Source organism: Hemiscyllium ocellatum, chromosome 31 (genome assembly GCF_020745735.1).
Source record: "Hemiscyllium ocellatum isolate sHemOce1 chromosome 31, sHemOce1.pat.X.cur, whole genome shotgun sequence".
Lineage (NCBI taxonomy): Eukaryota > Metazoa > Chordata > Chondrichthyes > Orectolobiformes > Hemiscylliidae > Hemiscyllium > Hemiscyllium ocellatum.
The window spans coordinates 45,984,178-46,008,701 of NC_083431.1; the positions used below are offsets into that span (position 1 = coordinate 45,984,178).

General features: G+C 44.0%; 1 protein-coding gene across 1 annotated transcript in view; it reads left to right on the plus strand.

Annotated features, from left to right (window-relative positions):
• mmp28 (matrix metallopeptidase 28) overlaps positions 1 to 24,524 on the plus strand; it is a 102,692-nt gene that overhangs the window by 18,031 nt on the left and 60,137 nt on the right. The window contains exon 2 of the mRNA XM_060848002.1: positions 17,703 to 17,782. Within this exon, the coding sequence (XP_060703985.1) occupies positions 17,703 to 17,782 (80 nt within the window). The remainder of the gene's footprint in view (positions 1 to 17,702; positions 17,783 to 24,524) is intronic.

Here is a 24,524-nt window from a genome sequence, read left to right on the forward strand (position 1 = left end):
CCACATTAAACTCCATTTGCCACCTCTCAGCCCAGCTCTGCATCCTATCTATGTCTTTCTGCAACCTACTTAATCTTTCGTCACTATCCACAACTCCACCGACCTTAGTGTCGGGCACATATTTACTAACCCACCCTTCTAAGCCCTCATCCAGGTAATTTATAAAAATGACAAACAGCAGTGGACCCAACACCGAACCTTGTGGTACGCAGCCACTAACTGGACACCAAGATAAACATGTTCCATCAACTACAACCCTCTGTTTTCTTTCAGCAAGCCAATTACTGATCCAAACTGCTATGTCTCCCACAATCCCATTCCTCCACATTTTGTACAATAGCCTACTGTGGGGAACCTTATCGAATGCCTTGCTGAAATCCATATACACCACATCAACCGGTTTACTCTCATCTACCTGTTTGGTCACTTTGTCAAAAACCTCAATAAGATTTGTTAGGCACGACCTACCCTTCACAAAACCATGCTGACTGTCCCTGATCAGATTATTCTTTTCTAGATGGTTATAAATCCTCTCTCTTATAACCTTTTCCAACATTTTACCAACAACTGAAGTGAGACTCACTGGTCTGTAATTACCAGCCTTGTCTCTACTACCCTTTTTGAACAAGGGAACCACATTTGCTATCCTCCAGTCCTCAGGCACTATTCCTGTAGACAATGATGATTTGAAGATCAATGACAAAGGCTCGGCAATCTCTTACCTTGCTTCCCAGAGGATCCTAGGATAGATCCCATCTGGCCCAGGGGACTTGTCTATTTTCACACTCTGCAGTATTTCTAATACCTCTTCCTTGTGAACCTCCATCTCTTCTGGTCGAGATGCAAGTATCTCTGTATCTTCCTCATCAACATTTTCATTTTTTATAATGAACACTGTCGGAAAATATTCATTTAGTGCTTCCCCTATCTCCTCTGACTCCACACACAACTTCCCACTACTATCCTTGATTGGCCTTAATTTAACTCTCATCATTCTTTTATTCCTGACATATCTATGGAAAGCCTTAGGGTTAACCCTGATCCTATCCGCCAACAACTTTTCAAGTCCCCTCCTAGCTCTTTTGAGCTCTCTTTTTAGGTCTTTCCTGACTTCCTTGTAACCCTCAAGCGCCCTAACTGAGTTGTCACATTTTGTCCTAACATAAGCCTTCTTCTTCTTCTTGACCAGGGATTCCACTTCTTTAGTAAACTACAGCTCACGCATTCTATATTGTCCTCCCTGCCTGACAGGTACATACTTATCTAGGACACACAGGAGCTTTTCCTTGAATAAGCTCCACGTTTTTAATGTGCTCATCCCCTGCAGTTTCCTTCCCCATTCTACGCTTCCTAAATCTTTCCTAATTGCATCATAATTTCCCTTCCCCCAGCTGTAACTCTTGCTCGGTGGTGTACACCTATCCCTTTCCATCACTAAAGTAAACCTGATAGAATTGTGATCGCTGTCTCCAAAGTGTTCACCTACTTCCAAATCTAACACCTGGCCAGGCTCATTACCCAGAACTATATCTGAAGTGGCTTCGCCCCTTGTAGGCCAGTCTACATACTGTGTCAGGAAGCCCTCCTGCACACACTGGACAAAAACTGACCCATCAAAAGTACTCGTACTGTAGTGATCCCAGTCAATATTTGGATAGTTGAAGTCCCCCATGGCAACTACCCTGTCTCTCTTACTCCTATCGAGAATCATCTTTGCTATCCTTTCCTCTACATCTCTGGGACTATTTGGAGGCCTATAGAAAACTTCCAACATGGTACCTTCTCCTTTCCTGTTTCTAACCTCAGCCAATACTACCTCAGTTAACGAGTCCCCAAACATCCTTTCTACAACTGTAATATTGTCCCTGATCAACAATGCCACACCTCCCCCTCTTTTACCATCTCCTCTGTTCTTACTGAAACATCTGAATCCTGGAACCTACAACAGCCATTCCTGTCCCTGCTCTATCCATGTCTCCGTAATGACCACAACATCGAAGTCCCAGGTACAAACACGCTGCCAGTTCACCCACTTTATTTCGGATGCACCTCGCATTGAAGTACACACACTTCAAACCAGGTTCTCGCTTGCCAGTGTCAGATACTTGATTTTGGAACTCCCTACTCTCATCCTCTTCTGTAGCTGTCCTACAATTTTGGTTCCCATCCCCCTGCAGTATTAGTTTTAATCCACCTTAATAGCTTTAGCGAATCCCCCCTCCCACAGGATATTGGTACCCCTCTGCTTTAGATGAAGACCATCCTGCTTGTAGAGGTCCCACCTACACCAGAAAGATTCCGTTCCTTATTAACATTCTCTCTTACACGTGTTACAGCACCCATGGGGTAACACGTTATTCATCAAGCCCTGTTATTCTCAGTCATACCAAATGTTAACATTTTTTCAAGGTATGCACAGTTCCCCAACTTACTGGAGTTTTGGACCAAGGCTGATAGAAAGCACAAATCAGCTTTCTGTACGAAATAATTATTATTTATTGTAATTAATTTGGTTATAGTTACAGATAAACAGATATAAACCATTGACAATATAATATAACTAACTAAAGCACAAATCCCCTAATAAGCCCCCCTTTCACTCACTCACTCACACACACAAACAGGAAAAACAGATTACAGATGGTGGTAAAAACGCTGGTGAGTCAGTTCAGTGGTCCTTCCTTCCCAATTCTGATGTTGAGATAATCTTTCTTCAATTCTTGGTGTCCAGATGTCTTTCTCTGGAAGCTTCCACTGCTTTGCACATACGGAGTGACTGATTCACCTGGAAAAGGATATGATAAATCAGACAAATGTCAGAGTTCACAGAGAGGAAAACTATTCATGTTTAAACTGAGTTTTTGACTGTATAGAACAGGCAACTTCTGGGCTGGGAAAACCTCTGCACACTTCTTTTCCTCTCTCTCGTTCTCTGTCTCACTCGTTCTCGCTCTCTCATTTTCACTCACTCTGTCTTGCTCTCTCACTCTCGCTCTCTGCTCTCTCTCACTCACTTTCTCTCACTCTCTCACTTTCACTCACTCTGTCTTGCTCTCTTACTCTCACTCTCTCTCTTTCCCTCTCTCTCTCTTACTCTCACTCTCACTCGTTCACTCTCTCTCACTCACACTCTCGCTTTCTCACTCACTCACTCTCTCTCACTCTCTTACTCATTTTCTTTCATTCTCTCACACTCACACTCTCTCTCACTCACGGTCTTGCTTTCACTCTCTCACTCTCTCACTCTCTCTCTCTCTCACACACACACTCTTGCTCTCGCTCTCTCTCTTTCTGTGACGTGTTCCAGCTCCAAGCTGCTCCGTCCCCCCCTGAAGAAATCGCATAGCCGTTGTGAGGCAGAACGGTCCTGCTTATTGGTCACTGATCCATGACCAATTGATATCTCCTCAACACCAAACTCCATCTGAATACAGAACCTTTCAGCTCGAGATGGCCACAGCTCACGTTTTAATTCCTGCTGCTTGTTTTGATGGGTGTCAGGTTACTTTGCTTTTGAAACTGCAACCACTCTTTCAAATACTGGTTTCTAAAACTGTTCTTTCTCTTTTCAGTCTTTTTCAAATAACAAAAAGAAAAAGACATGGTCCTAGTGCGCATTAAACCTCCGTTCATAAAAAGAAATAAAGTTTGTGAAAAATCTCCACAAAGGCTGGTTTCCTATCACCAAGTCACCCTTTATTTACACGTGCACAGTACACGACACTGACCCAGCTAGCTCAGAGCCAGCTCTCGGAATGTCAGTCTCTCTGACGCTCCTGTCTATATCTGTCAGCCAGGGCTCCCTGATTGAGGCTGTTAATCTGGTCCAATCAGGGAGCTGATATTCTGAGGTCCACTTGGCTGACCTCGTTCCAATCACTCCAGTTTGGTGATTATATGGTCCCTTGCATAATCTCAGAAGATGCCAACGAGGTAACTTTGAGGTGTTCTGTCAAAACCGTCTATCCTCTCCTCCCACAACTACTTGTCCACTTTCCCCTTCAGCACTGTATCCACTTCAACCTCTCCCCCTGTCATGAGTTCAGTTGTCAGACAACACCAGGTTACAGTCCAACAGGTTCATTTGAATTTATGAGCTTTCGGAGCATCGCCCCTTCATCGCGTGAAGTCCAGGTACAGTGAATTCCCCATTCTCTCTGCTCTTTCAGTAAAGAACTTTCTATAGGTGTTCTTAATATCTGCCTCTGGTTCTGCAGTTGTTCACAAGAGGAGTTTTTATCCGTACTCACCCCATCAAAAACGTTCAGGATTTTAATTACTTCTGTCAGATCATTCATCAGTCTTTTTTTTAAATACACCCAGCCTGTTGATCTTTTCCTGATGAATGGTCCCGCAAATTACTGGTATCACCCTGGCAAATCTTCCCTTCATTCTGCCCAGTGCCTCCATGCCCACTCTATAATATGGTGACAAGAACAGCACACAGTATTCATAAGAATGGTCGAACCGAGAATTGGTACAGTTTCAGTACAAACCCCCTACTTTACAATTCTTCCCTCTGGAACTGAAGCCAAGTTCTTGATGTGCTCTTTTTCTGATGGCCTTGCTAAGTTGTGGCATCACTTCTTTGTGATCGGCATATTGGTACACTGAGAGCTCTTACTTCCTCGGTCCCATCTAGATATGCGCTTCCAGGAAATAACTGATCTCCCTAACCTTCCTCCTGGTGAGGTTAATTGCTGGATAAATATAGGTTGAGACACTTTGCTGCTTTGAATAGTGGTGAAGGATCAGAGGCAGTGTTGGACTGTAACATTTTGTTTACAAACTCTTGACCCACAGTAACTGGAGATGGCAGGAAACATCACAGTGTTTAACTTCTCAACTAGAAGGTGCCATTTCAGTGAGTGCAGCACTCTCTCAGTACCGCATTGAAGTGTCCGCCAGGATTATGAATGCACGCCTCTGTGGAGAGATTTGAACCCACAAGGTCTGCTTCGGAGGAGAAAGCATTATCCTTAGAACTGAAATGTCCATTACAATGATTCATCACGAATGCATTTCTTTGGGAAAAATTCCTTCATTTAATTGTTTGTGGTGAAAAGACATTTTTGGCATGCGATTCTGATCTTTGTTGATCAAAACAAAGTATCCATTCAGCCAGGGCTAAAAATAGAAGTGGTATACCACACGCTCAATAACTCTCTGATGTAAGATTTGTGATTGTACAGCTCTGTAATGACATTGCCTCCATGTGTTATATATAACTTTCAAATAGACCAGCTTGCTGTACATGCATAATACCCTGGTTAGATGTAAATACTTTAATCATTAATTCAATACATGTCATTCAATGCAGACATTTTAATGGGTCCAAACCTAGTAACTTAAAATGTTCTGAAGAAGGGTCACCAGACCTGAAACATTAACTCTGATTTATCTCCACAGATCCTGCCAGACCTGCTGAGCTTTTCCAGCAATTTCTGTTGCTGCAATCTAAAATATGATTGTTCCCTCAGTCTTGACCTCCAACCTTTCTCTCTATCACAACCTTTCCCACCTCTCTGCCATTTATTGATATTGACTGCTCTCAGCTTAGCTGTATGGCACCTCCTAAACACAAACACAAGCCACTTTGTCCAGTATTCTAATTTATTCCTACAGTCCGTAAAGCTGGACTTTTTATTTCTTTATTTTTCTAATTTTCTTTTTGATGAACTTGTACTCAAGTTTCTGTACCTAGGTACCTAAGATGGCGCCATAAGTTGTGACTTGTAAATTTGTCCTCATTTCAGTACATGTGACAATAAAGCTATTGCTAATTCCATAGCTCCACATGCCATGTTCAGTTATCGAAGTATAGCTGCTCCTCTGAGCACTGTTTCCTGCACTGGGTGATATACAAGGGCAGACGTGGTTTCTTTCAATGGTAGCATTGTTTTGTGGGTCTTTGTAAGATGAAAGTGGACCCATCAGTTATGGTTTGAGTAGAAAGCTACACCATGTGAATCTAACCGAGGGAGCAGCAGCTGGGATGCACCATATAATCTTGCTCTCCAGCGTAACACAACCGAGTGGTGAAATCAAGACTTAGCGTGCCATTTGGCTACTACCGTTTCTTCCTCTTCTAACCTGCACAAGTTTAAAACCAAAACCCAGCTTTGTCTTATTTCCTACTCCTGACAATGTATTACACTGAAGACTTTTGACACTAGGTTTCCCAGAATGCATTTTTGTACAACTTCTGAATGGTATGGCTTTGATTCTTTTTAGATCAATAGCTCTCTCTATACTGAGAACAAGTTCTCCCGTCTTTTATGCATGAAATGAAGTGTAAATTATTTAAACTTTTATTTCAGTCACATTTCCCCATTAGTTGTCTCTCCTCCTTACATTTGTGTTTGTAGTGGGATGATACAGCAATAGGTTGACCATATAGAAGGAAGTCAAGTGACAGCTGTATTGATGAGAGACTCAATTCCCTCTTAGGTTCAGACTAAACGCAATTGTGAGGTTTCCTGTCCTAAAGGTCATTGGTGAACCAGTTGAGCTAACATTGCTCCGGGGCTGATGCTCCAGAACAGTCACAGATAACCTTCATCAATGTGTGATCATGTCTCACATGTTAATTTGGAACATGGTTCCATTTCCTCTGGATCACAAATCTCATATTCATTCAGGAACATGTCAGATATTACCGGAGTTTAGCCAATTATCTCCCTAATGGTTGTTTAACTTGTAACGTCTTTGATCAGAAAAGCACAGATATTTCTAAAATCCACGGGCTATAATTTTCCCAATGGCTGATTGAAGTATGATTATTTTCTATATATGAAAAAAATCAAATCCAGATTGGATTCGATTCCAGTTTGTAACGCATGTTCTTTGTTTTGGAAGTGTGGAATCCCATATTGTCCAAATATTAAAAGTTAATAAAAGAATAACCTCCAAAACAGATATCTCTGAGTTGGGGGTGTTGTGGTAATGGCAGGCCCATGATGAAGTTAATAACAGTGTGGTATACAGGGAGAAATGTGTCCCTTCTCCAATGTGCTGATGAGGATAATGATTCCACAAGACCCAATGTTAGCTCCATCCAACCTGAGAATGTTAAACAAATGCATCCTGGGAAATCTGGTGTCAAAAGTCTTCAGTGTAATACACTGTCAGGAGTAGGAAATAAGACAAAACCACTCGATTTTATGAGTTCCCAGTAGGGACAGAAGTGGCTCTTGATAGTTATAATTATTCCTAAATGTACCTATTGTCAGCATGCAATAAACTATACATTGTTATGTAAGACAAGTGCCTTTTGTTATTAGGACTCTATGGTGGTCTATCCTGTATCACCGATAATTAAACAGGTTCTCTGTCTCAGCACAGAAAGGAAGTTCTATGGCAATGAAATGGCCCAACCATTACCCACCAGTGAATGATAACCAATGCCCAATATGACACACTATACTCCACTAGCTTAGCACTTTAGATAAACTTATTTCAGATTTCATTTGGAAAAAGTCTCAATTTTCCTGTGAGTGAAAATGCCATAGCACAAGCAATTGAGGGGAATGGATCAGAAGACAGTGGATTGGTTACCAGGCTTGGTTCAGTTCAATGGTGTCAGGCAGGGAAACTATATCGATGTTACAATTGGTTTCGGGGCTAGGGAAGGGAACTTTCAGTCAGGTTTGATAAATGGATCTGAAGCTAGGTTGTGCAGTATGAAACTAGAGGTAACTTCCTTTCTTGTGAGTTCATTTGTTTACAGAATGCACAACAACACATGTCTACATTTGTCCTTGCAATCCAGTGTTCCAGCTGTCATTCTTAATAAGTGTATTGAATTAAATAATGCCTGCCCCCCATGTATCTTAATATAGTTAGCAAGCTTTGGACAGGGGCTTATGATATAGATCTCTGCCCAGAGAGACCTGGTTGAAAGTTGAGTGTTTAAGGCATGTGTGGCTCATACTCAATTGTGAAAGCCAGTATAACTGGTTTAAATAAGGTCTTAGAGCATTGCTTTTAGGATTGTTCCTAAGCAGAAAGAGGGGTAAATTGGAAGAATAATGATGTAGAGAATTTCTAATCTACCTGTTCAGAGCTGTTATTACACAACACCGCAGCAAGTGGGATCTCCACCCAGTCCTCCTGACCCAGATATAAGGATACTACCGCAAGACCTCTTAGAACAATGAATGCAAGATGATTCATTTAGCTTCACATCTGATAAATCCTCTATCCTAGTGGGGGCTGGTTTGGGTATTCCTCCATAAACTCTACCACTTGGACTTCAACAAGGCTTTTGATAAGGTCCTGTGGGGGAGACTGAAACCAAAAGTAAGAGTCAATGAGATCCAAGGAAACTTGGCGAATTGGACCCAAAATTGGCTGAGTGACAGGAAGCAGAGGGTGATGGTTAAGGAGTGATTTTCTGACTGGAAGCTTATGTTCAGTGAGGTCCCACAGGGGTCAGAGTTGGGACCATTGCCTTTCCTGCTTCATACGGATGACTTAGACTTGAATACAGGCAGGTTCTTCTGTAAGTTTGTGGTGATACCAATACTGGTGTTGTGGTAAATAGGAGGATATGGACGGGCTGGTCAGTGGTAAATGGAATTTGATCTGGATAAATGTGAGGTGATGTACTTGGGCAGGACAAACAAGGCAAGGGGATACATGATGAACGGTTGGACTCTGGGAAATACCAAACACGATGTATACGTACCGCAGTCCCAAAATACAGATGGGAGGTGGAAGACCTGTAAAAATGGTGCACTGAGAACAACCTAGCTGTCAATGCCGTCAAAACCCAGGGACTCATTATTGACTTTCGGCGGGATGTTACTCATGCCCCCCTACACATTAACAGCACAGAGGTGGAACGGGTGGAGAGTGTCAAGCTCCGAGGAATGGTTATCCACAACAAGCTTTCTTGGACTTTTCATGTGGACGCACTGGTTACAAAGGCCCAACAACGTCTCTTCTTTCTCAGGCAGCTGAGGAAATTTGGCATGACAGTGAATACCCTGACTAATTTTTATAGGTCTGCTATCGAGAGCATTCTGTCTGGATGTATGGCAACTATACCATTCAAGATCGGAGACGGTTACAGAGAGTGGTGAACTCGGCTCGGACAATCACAAAGGCCAACCTCCTATCTATAGAATCCATCTACCAGGCTCGCTGTCAAGCAAAGGCCGCCAGCATTCTCAAAGATCCATCCCACCTGGCAATGATTTTCTACAACCTCCACCAAGGGGGAGAAGGTACAGAAGCCTGAAAACACACACCAGCCAGTTCGCAACAGTTTCTACCCTACTTTTGTTAGAATACTGAATGGACTCTCAAACTCTTAACATTCGCCTGTACCTGTGTTTTTGCTTTTGCCGCTGTTTACCGATTATTTACTATCTATGCTAATTAAGTCTGTGATCTGCCTGTATTGCTCCCAAGACAAAGCTTTTCACTGTGCCCCGGTACTCGTGACAATAAATTCAATTCAATTCAATTCAAGTACTTCCGAAGGTGTATGATATATTATCTGAGGCATAGAGTTTAGGAGCAGGGATGCTATGCTGTAACTGTATAAAACGTTGGTTCGGACACAGCTAGAGGATTGTGTGCTGTTCTGGAATCCACATTATAGGAGGGATGTGACTGGACTGGAGAGGGTGCAGAGAGGATTTACCAGGATGCTGTCTGGACTGGAGAGTTTCAGTAATGAGGGAAGATTGGAGAGACTGCAGTGGTTTTCCTGAAAGCAGAGGAGACTGATGGGAGGGGATATGGTTGTGATATATAAAGTTCTGAGGGGCCTAGATAGGGGAGGCAGGAAGGAACTTTTCACCATGATGGAGGGATTGATAACTGGGGACACTACTTTAAGGTGAGGAGCAGAAGGTTAGAAGGAGGTGAGAGGAAATTTTATTTCACTGGTGGGCATGTGAAACTCACTGCTGGTAAGAGCTGGTAGAGGCAGAACCCCTCATAACATTTGAGAGGTATTTAGATATATACATGTGATTCCAAAGCATACAAGGCTGTGGACGAAATGCTGGATTGGAACAGTTAGTTGGTTGTTTTCGACTGGTGCACAGTCAATGGGCCAAAGGGGCCTTTCACTGTGCTGTAGAGCTTTATGACTCTACGTCACCATCTTTTCTTGGGTAGACCAGAAAGGAAAGTAACACCAGAGTTTCAAATGACTTTGAGCAATGTGTCAGCACCAGGCCTTTATGGGGTGAGGCAATTGTTCTCAGTGGTTTGATTAATTCCACGAATGAAGAGTGTGCGATTGTAATGAATTGAAATTGGGAAACATCTGATAAAGGGAAGCTTAACAATGTGGGCTGGACTTCCCATCAAAACCTCTGACCATAATTAGGACTGCAACAATAGACAGTCAATTATAATATGCAGATGATATTGAATTACAGGAAAACAGTGTTTAAGAAAGCCCAGTGAGCCAGCATTCCTGTGGAATAACGGCTATGTTTCTGAATTGTTCCAGTTCAGTTCAAAATATTAAAGTTTACAGTGACTGTAAAGTCAAATAGTTATCGATTAAAGATAGAGAGGACTTTTACTTATACCTTCCATGATGTCCCAAATCAATTTACAATCCGTGACATGCTATTAAAGTGTAGCCACTTTTATAACGTTGAGAAATGGAGCAGCCAATTTTGGCTACAATAATGTTTGACACAAAACAATGTGATTGTGACTAGAAATCTGTGTCTTTCAACATAATTAAAAACAAACTATTGCTGATGCTGGAAATCTGAAATAAATACAGAAATGTTCTGGAGAAACTCAATAGGTCTGTGGACAAAAATGTTTTGAATGCAAACCAGGAGCAGCATGGTGACTCAATTGTCACTGCTGCCTCACAGCTCCAGGGTCCCAGGTTCGATTCTAGCCTCAGGTGACTGGCTGTGTGGAGTTTGCACATTCTCCCTGTGTCTGTGTGGGCTTCCTCCGGGTGCTCCAATTTCCTCCCACAGTCCAAAGATGTACAAGTTAGGGTGGATTGGCCATGCTAAATTACCCATAGTGTCCAGGGATGTTCAGGCTAGGTGGGTTAGCCTTGGGAAGTGCAGGGTTGCAGGGATAGGATATGTGGGTGGGTCTGCATTGGATGCTCTTCAGAGGATCAGTGTGGACTTGATGAGCCAAGTGACCTGCTTCCACGCTGTAGGGATTCCATGCAAAATGACTCTTCTTTAATATGTCTGGTGGATAAATGTGGGTCAGGATATTAAGAGACCTCCTGTGCTTTTCTTTTGAATGACACCATGGGATCCTTTACATGGATGTGTGACAGTGCAGCACTAATAAGGCAGCCTTTCCTCACGGGTGACATTCTGCTGTGATTCCTCTCAAACACACACAATTGAAAGTAATTTCAACTGCCATGATTTCAGCCGACATCACGATCTTGTGGCAATTAGTATCTCTGCAGCATGTCCCTTGTTGTTACATCATAGAATCCCCACCCGATTCGGCCCGTCAGATCCACACCAGCCCTCTGAAGAACATGCCACTCAGACCCAGCCCATCCCTGTTACCCTGCATTTCCCCATGGCTGATCCACCTAGCCAGCACATCCCTGAACACTATGTGCAATTTCCCGTGGCCAATCCACCCTAACCTGCACGTCTTTGGACTGGGGGAGGAAACTGGAGCACCCAGAGGAAACCCACAGGGAGAATGTGGAAGCTCCACACAGACAGTTGCCCGAGGCTGGAATTGAACCCGGATCCCTGGCGCTGTGAGGCAGCAGTGCTAACCACTGAGTCACTTTGCTTGCCCTGATTCCCCCCCCAATCATGATGAAGAACAAGTCGGCAGATGGACATTCTGGTACATTGCCACGTTTGCTATCGCAGCCTCATGAATAATTACTAAGAATGATGGGAATGGAATGTTATCGTAACATCTGGTTTTCAAACGATCAGTGGATTTGGCCAGGCCCGGTGAGCTATTTTCTGGAAAGTTCAAAATAATATAAATCTCTCCTTCTCAGGTCAAAATGTAATGAATAATTTTATTTAGTTCTAATTTAGCAAGTTTTGAGAAGATTTGCAACTCAGGTTGAGATTCTGGATGTAAGTTTGCTTTACTGATCTGAAAAGTTCATTTTCGTCACCACACTAGGTAACATCTTCAATGAGCCTCTGGACAAAGCTTCCAGTTCTAATTTAATACATTTAACTTGTTGATGAACAATATTATCACAACATAACTGGGAACAGTGTGGTAATGATCATGGCCCACTGTAAACAAGCCACCATAAAATGTATAAATGTATAAAATCCCATTAGCCCCCATCAGAATGATTGATTCACCTGACTGAGTGTTACTCAGGATTGTAGCAATTCATCGAGTTAAAAATGAGGTCTGCAGATGCTGGAGATCACAGCTGAAAATGTGTTGCTGGTTAAAGCACAGCAGGCCAGGCAGCATCTCAGGAATAGGGAATTCGACATTTCGAGCATAAGCCCTTCATCAGGAATGAGAGAGAGTAGCCAAGCAGGCTAAGATAAAAGGTAGGGAGGAGGGACTTGGGGGAGGGGCGATGGAGGTGGGATAGGTGGAAGGAGGTCAAGGTGAGGGTGATAGGCCGGAGTGGGGTGGAGGCGTGTCTCAGTCGGTTCCCTCAACTCAGCACCGCCCTCCTAACCTGCAATCTCCTTCCTGACCTCTCCGCCCCCACCCCATTCCGGCCTATCACCCTCACCTTGACCTCCTTCCACCTATCCCACCTCCATCGCCCCTCCCCCAAGTCCCTCCTCCCTACCTTTTATCTTAGCCTGCTTGGCTACTCTCTCTCATTCCTGATGAAGGGCTTATGCTCGAAACGTCGAATTCCCTGTTCCTGAGATGCTGCCTAACCTGCTGTGCTTTAACCAGCAACACATTTTCAGTTGTAGCAATTCATACCAGGTTTCATCAGGAGCAGAAAATTAGCTCTCTTTATTGTGACACACATGACTTTAAGTCGAAACAGAGAAAATAAATGATTACTAAGCGACAATAATGCAACTTAAATCATGCTCCATCAAGACCACAAGTAACTCAATCACTGGTGGTTCCTCAGAGACAAGAAGGACTCTCTTCTGCTCTCAGAGTGAGTCCATAGGTATAGACCAATATGGCTACCGCAGGCTCTGTTACACTTGGGGCAGAAGGTGGTCATGGGAAGGAGTGGGTAGGACATTAGTGTGGCAGTGCACTCCTTTTGCTGTTTTGTGCTTGGCTTCTGCTTTTTCCCTACGGCAAATCTCAAGGTGCTGGATGCCTTCCTAGATAGTCAAAAAGGCCTCAAATACACACATTATCAATCACAATGAAGACAGACAAAAGGTTTAAAATATATTAGAAAAAAATATAGACAGGGTTAATAGGATTCCAAAAAATCACAAGTGAAGATTTCAAGGGTAAATTAAATTGTCTCGGGGTCTGTTGTGATTATTTTTTCCACCAACGATGTGCTGTTATTTACAAGATGGTTATTGTTCTTCCCTTTGGGTTGTTCTGATGGATTTAGTTTGTTTCTTGCTTGAGAATTTTTTTCATGTTTGTTTTCTTGGTTTTCTGTCCTTACCCCACACAGATATATATATATATATATAGAGAGAGAGAGAGAGAGAGATCGAAGCTTCCTGTTTGCAGGCTCTGGGTGTTTTTCTCTGCCAGCCCCTCACATTTTTCACTTTTTTTTAGCATTCTTCATCTCAACCAACCAGATCGTAAAGTGTAGGAGTGGAATTAAATGTTTCTCAACCCCATTCTCCCACCTTCTCCTGTAACCTTGATTCTCTTATTAATCAAGATCATACTTGTCTTGGTCTTAAACTCACTCAATGGCCTCCGTTGCCTTCCGTAGCAATAAGTTTTACTGATTCATCGCCGTCTGGCTGAAGAAATTCATCCTCATCTCAGTCCTAGAGGGTTTTTTCTTCACTCTGAGGCTGTGCTCTCAGGTCCTAGTTTCTTCTACCATGAAAACCTCTCCACATCCACTCCATCCAGACCTCACAATATTCAATAAAATCCCCCCCTCATTCATCTAAACTCCCAGTACGGACCCAGAGTTCTCAACCGCTCCTCATGTGACAAGCTCTTCATCCCTGGGATCTTTCTTGTAAACCTCCACTGGACTCCTTCCAAGGCCAGTAGATCCTTCCTCAGCCCAAAACTGCTCACAATACTTCAAATGCAGTCTGACCAGGGCCTAGACAGACTCAGCAGTACATCTCCATTTTTGTATTTTAATCTCTTGAAATGTATACTAACATTTTATTTGCCTTCCCAACTGCCAACAAAACCTTATACGCGCACTTTAAGAGGATCCTGCGCTAGGACACCCAAGTCCCTTTACTCTTCAGATTTCCGAATTCCCCAATTAGAAAATAGTCTACACTTCTATTCTTCCAACCAAAGTGAAAACCTCACACTTTCCCACATTGTACTCCATCTGCCACTTCTTTACCCACTCTCCTAGCCTTGTCTAAATCCTTCTGCAGCCTCCTCACTTCCTCAGCATGACCTGTCCCTCCAGCTATCTTTGTGTCATCTGCCAACTTAGTAACAGTGCCTTCAGTTCCTTCATCCAGACTCTTAATGTATAATATGAATAGTTGTGGTCCTAACACTGACCCCTGTGGAACTCCATTAGTCTTGTGAACAAAGAGGACAGTTGTCAGGCAGAATTTCCTCAGCTCAAGAGACTATTTATGCTACTTAAATTCTCCCTTTCACTGCTTCAAAAGCAGCACCTGAAAAATACACTTGCTTTTCAAGTTGCAAAATTCTCCTGGTGTTTCTGCTTTAGTAGATTGACTTCCATCCTAGTTTATAGTTCCAAAAACTGTACAATATAGATATCATTACATCAAGAGAGATGGGTGGCTGATTCCTTTCCTCATCTCATTCCACCACTACCACAACAAAGTATGACTAGAAAAGGAAGGTGAAATTGTGAATCATATATTGGACAAAATGTAGCTCAGTATCAGCAGCAAATTCACCAGGTCCTGCATAAAGAAATAGTTAATTGCAAATAAATAACTTCAACTCATACTCTAACATCCAGAAATAACATGAGGCAAATATGGGAAACTGACAATCTGGGGTCAAACACCCCATAGAACACATCAAATAACAAGGGTGGTAAAGGTAGCTCCTAGCTCCCATGGATTTTTCAGTAACCCCATCATTCCCAATGCCTTGGCCCCAAAACTCAGTGAATCTGTGGGGTCTAAGATCTCATTAGAACTTTCAAAGATCTGGATTTGAAATACCTTCAAAATCCAATCTATCATGAAATACCTGGAGGAGTGCTCACTCGCCTTCCCTGGGACTGTGCTCTCTGAATGGTAGAGACTGCCCTCCAGCACCTACTCATTATTTGAGTCTTGCGCAGACAGCTAGCTTCACACAACTATTGCTGCCACTAGGTTTTCCGAGCTCTAATGTTCCTCAGTGAGACGCTGCAAATGATGTTTGTGGGTTTCCTTCACTCTCACTCATCATTCATCAGTAAAGTGATGGAAGGGGTCATCAACAGTGCTATCAAGCAGCACCTGCTCAGCAATAACCTGCTCAGAGCCGTCCAGTTTGGGTTCCCCCAGGGTCACTCAGCTCCTGACTTCATTACAGCATTGGTTCAAATGTGGACTAAAGAGCTGATTTCCAGAGAGTGAGGTGAGAGTGAAAGCCCTTGACATCAAGGCTACATTTGACCGCATGTAGCATTAAGAAGCCCCAGTAAAAACTAGGCTCAATACGAATCAGGGCACAGACTCTGCAGGTTAGAGTCATACCTGACACATAGGAAGATGGTTATGGTTGCTGAGTCATCTCAGCTTCAGGACGTCCCTGCAAGAGTTCCTCAGGATGGTCAAATCCCCTAAAATAAACATTGTCGGTGTTACCATTGACCAAAAAACTGAATCAGACTATCCACTGTGGTTACCAGCGAAGTCCAAAGGTTAGAATTTGTGCAGCAGATAACTCCCAAAGCCTGTCCACCATCTATAAGGCACAAGTCAGGAATGTGATAGAATACTCCCTACCTGTCTGGATGGGTGTAGCTCCAGCAACACTGAAGAAGCTTGACACCATTCAGATTGGCAACACATCTACAACATCCACTCCCTTTACCAGTGACGCTCAGTAGCAGTAGTGTGTACCATCTACAAGATGCACTGCAGGAATTCACCAAAGATCCTTCGACAGTACCTTCCAAACCCATGACCACTTCCATCCAAAAGGACATGAACAGCAGATACATGGTAACACCACCCCCTGCAAGTTCCCCTCCGAGCCACTCACCATCCTGACTTGGAAATATATTGCCATTCCTTCACTGTCACTGGGTGAAAATCCTGGAATTCCCTCCCTAAGGGCACTGTGGGTCAACCTCGAGCAGGTGGGCTGCAGCGGTTCAGGAAGACAGCTCACCACCACCTTCTCAAGGGCAATTAGGGACAGGCAATAATTGCTGGCCACGGGTGAATAAAAGAACCTTTCAGTTGCGCCAAAATATTAATGACTTACAAGCTTCTTCTCAGCCTCTCCAGCTTGCAGAGATTAAACTGAGCCCTAACAGTGAGACATAGCTGCACAGAGTGGTTCCCAGGGTTTCAGTGAACCTTAATTACATATAGTGTTCCACAGCAGCCCCCTTTTCCAGGATGGAGCCTCTTGCCCCATCTCCAACCACCTGAAGCAGTCTGACTATTTTTGAAGTGTGGGTCACTGACCCTTGATCTGATCTGGGAGACTTATTGAAACCTTACAATGACTAATATTGGAACATGTGTTCCCTGAATGTCACAACTGTCCAAGTAACTCCCTCTTCATAACTGCAACTTTAGAACACTTGGATACTGGGAGCAAACAATGAACTTCATTACTGTGTATAGTTTTATGGTGTTTTGAAAGCAAATTGCAAAGGGCTATTTATAACATTCATGTGTTCGTTGGCAATGCCACAGAAAACTGGCTTGTAATCTTATTAAACAAACATGGCGAACGCTCCTTAAAAGGCCTCAGAACTTCCAAAATCTTGATCAGCCCAAAACAAATTTGACTTAGTCAATTACAAGCACTTAACAAGTGTTAAGGTACTATAATCCCAGAGGACGATAGGCATGTTCTCTTCATTAGTGAGAGAGAGGGCGGGTGGTGGTTTAACCTGAGGGTCACCATGCCTCAGCTGAAGGGAGAGGTTGAGAAGGTGGGACTTTGAGGGTAACCTGAGCTGGTGCAGGAATTGTTGCTATCAGTCAGCAATGCAAGCCAGCTGTCCAGCAAGCAACCCTCCCCCATCCTAACAAGAGTACATGGCCATACTTAACTAATAAGGATGGAAGGCTTGGTGTACACCAGGTATTGAAATTGTGAAGCAGTTTATAAGGAGTACAGACAGATTATTACCCCATGTCATATTCCTGGCATCAGTGACACTAAATGAACAGGGAATGTTCATTTTGTCAGAGCAGGGAATGTATACAATTGATGATGAGGTCCTCTCTTCAACTTCCTAATGGAAAGCTATGAACTTAATGGAACCAGTGACATTCTGTGAGGTCACAACAGACTCAGCAGGATGTCATTGACAGCTGACAGCTGGTGCAATGTGTGCACGTTAATATTTCAGAGAACAATACTGCTGTTTTTGTTCAGTTGATCTGATTTTAAGAGAATCCTCTTTCTTTTTCTTCCCCAAGGCATTCCTAGAAAAGTACGGCTACCTGGAACCTGGTCCTCCTGAGGAACTGAGTTTAGCTCAGGTCAAAGAGGCAGTCAGGTGAGGCTTTTACCATCAAGGAGCGAAATGACAAAAGGACAACATCAGTGTTGAGGAAGCCAACTCTTCACTAACCAATGGCAGCATTGAGGCTCTTGAATTTAAAACATCCTGGTTGGGGGGGGGGGGGGGGGGGGGGAGGTGGGTTTGGGGGGGGCGGTGGATGTAGTTGGACAGAGACGTCCAGGATATAGACCCCATAGCCTCCAGTTAGGTCTGGGCTGGGAACTCTATTGCCATCTAATACTAAGTTGTGGCTGTACAGGACATTGGTTAGGAATACCATATTCAATTCTGGTTTCCCTCCTATCAGAAGGATGTTGTGAAGCTTGAAAGGAGTCAGAAATGACTTACAAGGATGTTGCCAGGGTTTGGAGGTTTGAGCTGTAGGGATAAGCTGGAGCTATTTTCCCTGGAGCGTAGCAGGCTGAGGGGTGACTTTGTAGAGGCTTATAAAATTATGATAGGGTATATCAAAAAGGTATTTTTTTCCATAATAGGGGAGTCCAGAACTAGGGGGCATAGATTTAAGGGTGAGAGGGAAAAGATTTAAAAGGGACCTTGGGGGCAACCTTTTCATGCAGAAGGTGGTGCGTGTATGGAATGAGCTGCCAGAGGAAGTGGTGGAGGCTGGTACAATTATAAAATTTAGAAGGCATCCGGATGGGTATATGAATAGGAAGGGTTTAGAGGGATATGGGCCAAGTGCTGGCAAATGGGACTAGATTAGGTTAGGATATCTGCTCAGTGTGTTGGACTGAAGAGTCTGAAGGGCTGAAAATATGTTGCTGGAAAAGCGCAGCAGGTCAGGCAGCATCCAAGGAACAGGAGATTCGACGTTTCGGGCATAAGCCCTTCTTTAGGAATGAGGAAGGGTCTGAAGGGTCTGTTTCCATGCTGTATATCCGTATGACTTTAATACTTGGCATTTGACCAGTGGTAGGTGGGGGCCTGTGGGTTCCTTATGTCTGAACCCAGTGTGTGAGGCTCATGGACGGTCCCCCGAGATGTTGCCTCCAACTATTCCCCTCGACCCTGCTGAGGCCTCCCTGACTGACCCCAGCAATCCTGGCAACTCACAGCAGCCTTAAGGTGCAGTGATGTATCCTTAGCCTGCCTCCAGCGCAATACCAACAGTGAGTTGCCAGCTCACCAATGGCTTTATATGGAGAGTCTGAGCTACTGCTCGCCTCTTTACAGGAATGTTGTTCCCAATTGTTAATCTGTAGTAAGAATTTATTTATTTGTAATATATCGGAATTATTAAGTATATAAAACTGGTCGGTGCTTTCTGTTTATCTGAGTCCAAAAGACAGATAAATAAGGGAATTTTGTGCACACTTTAAAATTGTTAACTTATCATGACCCAGGGAATAGTGAGGTTTGATTAGAAACATGTAGAAGATGTAACACCACCGACCTCTCTCCTCTGATGGAAGATTGACACCCATTAGACCCCAGGCCGTTTCTACATTTCTTGCCTCCTGAACAGCAGGAATCAGGAACTCCTGTGGGTGGTGCAATGAACGCAACACAGGCTTCACTGTCAGCAAACCCCCACACCTCCCAAACCTCAGCCGAACCTAGTTCAAAACCCGCTGAACTGCCGGGTACACACTGCTGACTCCCATTGGCGACACATGTAGCGACTCCTGGGTAGCTCCTCTAGCCCCGTCATTGTCAAAGCTCACCCCCCCCCCCCTCCCAACACCCCCCCTCCTCAGTCATCCCACAACATCACAAGACTAACTCGGACTAGAGTTGATGGACTGGCACATACATGATCGGTCAAAGGGTCTCCTTCTGTGCTGTAAAACTCAACGACTCTAAGACTAAGAGTAGAGGCGTTCTCCTGGCGCCCTGGTCATTTTTTGTCTGAACAATATTATTAAGCTAGAAAAAGGCTTAGAAGAGATTTATCAGGAATATTCCTGCTAATGGAGGGTTTGAGTTATAAGGAGAGGCTGGATGGCGTGGGACTCTTTTCCACTGGAGCGGAGGAAGTTAAGGGGTGACGTGTTAGAGATTTATAAAATCATGAGGGACATAGATAAGGTGAATGGCAGGTGTCTTTTCCCTCGGGTGGGGGATTTCAAGACTAGGGGTCATACTTTTAAGGTGAGAGGGGAAAGATTAAAAAAAACATGAGGGGTAATTTGTTTTACACAGCGAGTGGAATGCACTTCCAGAGGAAGTGGTGGACGTGGGTACAGTTACAATTATAAAGGACATTGTTTGGGTGAGTACATGAATAAGAAATGTTTGAAAAGGTATTGGCCAAGTGCAGGCAGGTGGGACTATTTAGTTTGAGATTCTGGTCAGCATGGATGAATTGGAACAAAGGGTCTGTTTCTATGCCAAATGACTCTATAACAAAATATCACTAAAATAGATTATTCAGTCATTATTGCACAATTGCTTGTAGGCCAGATATGTCCACAAATTGGCTGCCTTAGTATCTACAGTATAGTAGTGAAGTGCTTTTGAGTGACCTGAAATACAGGGGCTATGTAAATGCAAGATTATCATATTAAAGGACCTCAGTGCTTGGCAGTGTCACAGTTCTCCATCTGAGGATCAGTCCCATAACTCAGACACAGAGAGTGGGTAATGGCCATATCTTTGGTCAACTGCCCGTCATCTCTCCTTCCAAGGAAGCCAAACATTTGGACAGATAAATAACTATCAATCAATTCGACATATCCTTTTTTCCTGATTTCACAAAAGCAAAATTACTCCCAATCTGTCCCCTCATAGAACTTACCCTGCACTCAGGCGAACCTTGCAGAACGATTTTCTGTTACACTTCTATTAGAAATGTGTCTTGAGTTTGGGTGTGTTGACTTTTATACATTGTATGTGAAAGGGCAGCTAGGTAGCCAGACTAACACCCTTGGGCTGGTGAGCTGGAGAGGTGTTGTTCTTGGATCTTTGACATGTTTTAGTGGCAGGAAATTCTGTCCTCAGTCAAGTCTGTGTTTGTTCAGACCGAATTTGAGGGGTTTCTGGCAATCTGCTTCCAGAATTGGGTAGGGTTTATTCTCCAACTTTTGACTTTGTAGTTCAACATCTGAACAGCAAAATGTCCCTGTCTGAGCTATTCTGGGGGAGCCTGGTCTTGTAATCAGTATCAGAGGTGCTGCAGTAAGATCAGAGAGCTATGATTCATATCCTTGCAAAAACAGAAATCTGGCTAGTAATGAGGTAGCTAAGGATGGCCCAAGATTTATTGCTCCTTCCACATCCTGTGTTATACCTCTCCCCACTCCCTAGCTACTTCAGAGCTGTTTTACAAACTTGGCTTATCCTGAGCTGAGCTTCCTGCTCCATATCCTCTGCAACACCGAGGTCGGAGAATTCCACCTCACCTGAACATTGCCTGTTATTGATCCTGCCTCTGCCCATCTGCTGCTGAAATCCTTCTTATTGCCTCCAGGCTTGACCATTCCAGTGGTTTCCTTAAAGGGACGGCCCTCTTCCATCATTAAATGTCTGCTGACTGTATCCTGTCGCCATTGTTTCAGTCCCTGCTTCAGTGTAAACTTCTCTTCCAGGTGATCAAAAGCTCACTGCAGCTCATTCCAGCCTGACTCTCTGCTGTGTTCCTTCAGTTCTGACCTCCCTGACTTCCTGCTCTAATTCCAGCTTTCTAAGTTCTGGATTTCCCATATCTGCAAGTCCATCTCCTCCTTACCTCGTACTGACAAATGGGAAAGTGAAGTGGATATTCTGTTGAGCGTTTTCTTGTTTTAACCTTGTGTGCTCATCAGCTAGAGAGGAAACCTGTACTTTATGCTGAAGAAGAATTTTGTTCTTTTGTAAAAGTGATTTTTCGCTTGTGAGAGGCAACTTCAGCAGAACGCAGTCCTGGGGATAGACCATGTTTGTGTCACAGCAGCTGCTTAATTTTGCTTATGGGAATAAAAATGTATCCATGTTCCTTGTACGATGGAGCATAAAGGAACAGGAACATTTTGGTAAACAACTCACAATGTCAGATGTGTTTAAGATCTTCAGATTCCTTGCTGGGCATGGTTCCCAGACACCAATCCTTCAGCGGGTGTAGTTCCTACATGTTCGTCCTTTTGGGTATAGTTTCATAGGAAATGGCTATTTGGACTGTCTTATAGCCCAATCATTATTCTGAATGAGTTAAGAAAGTTTAGCTGCGTGGCAGGCTAGTTACCCATGAGAGCATCACTGAATTGATTGGTCACTGAAGTGATTCACGGATGGCACGGTGGTTCTGTGGTTAGCACTACTGCCTTACAGTGCCAGGGATCCGGGTTCGATTCCTGCCTTGGACAACTGTCTGTGTGGAGTTTGCATGTCTACGTGGGTCCCTTCTGGGTGCTCTGGTTTCCTCCTACAGTCCAAAGATGTGCAGGTTAGGTGAATTGGCCATGCTAAATTGCCCATAGTTGTATGTGCATCAGTCAAAGGTTAAATACAGGGTGGGTTACCCTTTAGAGGGTTGGTGAGGACTTGTTGAGTCAAATGGCCTGTATCCATAATGTAGGGAATCTAATCTAATGATCCTGCTTCACCCAATGGGAGTATAGGTTCCTGTCACCAGCTGCCATCTTGGACACATGTATAAATGGCGGCTGCCCAGTCAATCAAATTTTCAAATGTGTTTCCCAATTCAGTCTCTCATTATTTCTTCCTCTCAACTCTCTCTGGTAGTGTAACTCCAGCAAGTGGCGAATGTAAATCTGTACCAAGTGTTGGCTGCTTGAGGAACCCGACTCAGAGGTGATGAGCTGGAGTCTGAGCTTTGAACAATGTGGTACATCAGGGAGGGGCAGAGTTACCTGGACACTGTGTTTCAGGAGGCAGTGACACCCCTTAGATTAACTACTTCAAATTCGGTCAGTGATCAGGGACAGGAGGGTGTGATGGCACGTGAGGCAGGTCGAGGGATCCAGGAGGTAGTGCTGAAGGATCCTCAGCCCTTGAGTCTGTCTAACAGGTTTAAGACTCTTGCTCCCTGTGTGGATGAGAATGGGGGCTGTAGGGAGAATGAGCAAACTGACCATAGCACCATGGTACAGGGAGGGGGAAGAGAAGAGAACTGTAGTTGTAATCAGGGATAGTATAGTCAGGGGAATAGACACTGTTCTCAGGCCAGGATTGAGAGACCCTAAAGGCTGTGTTGCTTGCCTGGTACCTGGATTCAAGATATCACATCTGGGCTGCAGATGAACTTGGAGTGGTAGGGAAAAATCCAGTCATCATGGTCCATGTGGGTACAGCAACATTGGTAGAAAGTGGTTCCGCTGAGGGAATATGTGCAGCTGGGGCTAAATTAGAAAGCAGAATCTAAAAGGTAATTAACTCCGATTCTTGCCTGAGCATGAGCAATATGGCACAGGGTCAACACCATTAAAGAGATAAACACATGGCTCAATGCTTGATGTGGGAGAAACCGTTTCAAATTCGTGGCAACAGTCCAGGGGAGGGAGGGAGCTGTTTGGATGGGGAGCAGTCCGCTACAGAACTGAGGATGTTGAACTTAGGTACACACAGTATTAGAGATAAGGTAAATGAGGCTGTAGCACAGATTGAAATGAGCAGGCAGAGGGTGTTGTGGCCACAAGGAACCAAGGCTGGGAACGCAATATCCAAAGATACATTTGAAAGATGGGCAGAGGGGGCAGGATTTCCATGTTACTACGAAATGACATTAAATCAATAGCAATAACTGATATGGAACTGGAAAGGGTAGAATGTGTGTGGGTAGAGTTGAGGAACCACAAAAGAAGAAAGACCCTGATGGGGTTGTGTACAGGCCTCTGAGCAGTCGTCAGGATGTGGGGAAGAAAATAAATCAGGAGATAGAAAAGGTGTGTAAGAAAGGCACTATTGCAATAATCGTGGGGGACTGAGATATATGGGTGGACTGGGAGAATTAGGCTGGTGTTCTCATTAGGGCAGCACGGTGGCTCAATGATTAGCGCTGCTGCCTCACAGCACTAGGGACCTTGGTTCGACTCCAGCCTCAGGTGACTGTCTGTGTGGAGTTTGCACATTCTTCCTGTGTCTGCGTGGGTTTCCTCTGGGTGCTCTGGTTTCCAAAGATGTGCAGGTCAGATGGATTGGCCATGCTCAATTGCCCATAGTATTAGGTGCATTAGTCAGAGGGAAATGGGTCTGGGTGGGTTATTCTTCGGAGGGTCGGTGTGGACTTGTTGGGCCGAAGGGCCTGTTTCCACACTGTATAGAATCTATCATCTCAAGACGTGGAATGTCTCCGAGATGTTTTATTTTGGAGCAGGGTGGTAAAGCTTTCTGGGGAACAGGCAGATCTGGATTTGGTGATGTGTAACAAGGCAGACTTGATTAGGAAGTTTAAGGTGCAGGAACCCCTAGGCGGCAGTGACCGTAATTATGATAGCATTCATCCTGCAGTTTGAGAGGGAGAAACTGGAATCGGACGTTACAGTATTACAATTGAGTAAAAGTAACCACACAGACCTGAGGGAGGCGCTGTCTAGAGTTGATTGGAAGGGGGTCTTGTAGGGAAGGCGGTGGAGCAGAATGGCGGGAGTTTCTGGGAGTAAAGCTGTTTGCACAGCAGAAATTCATCCCAAGGAAGAAAGAGCATGCTAAGGGGAGGGTGAGGCTATTGTGGCTGATAAGGGAAATCAGGGACAGCATAGAAGCAAAAAGAAAAGCATACAATATATTGAGAATTAGTGGGAAGCCAATTAGCCTGACCTCAGTCATTGGTAAACGTTTA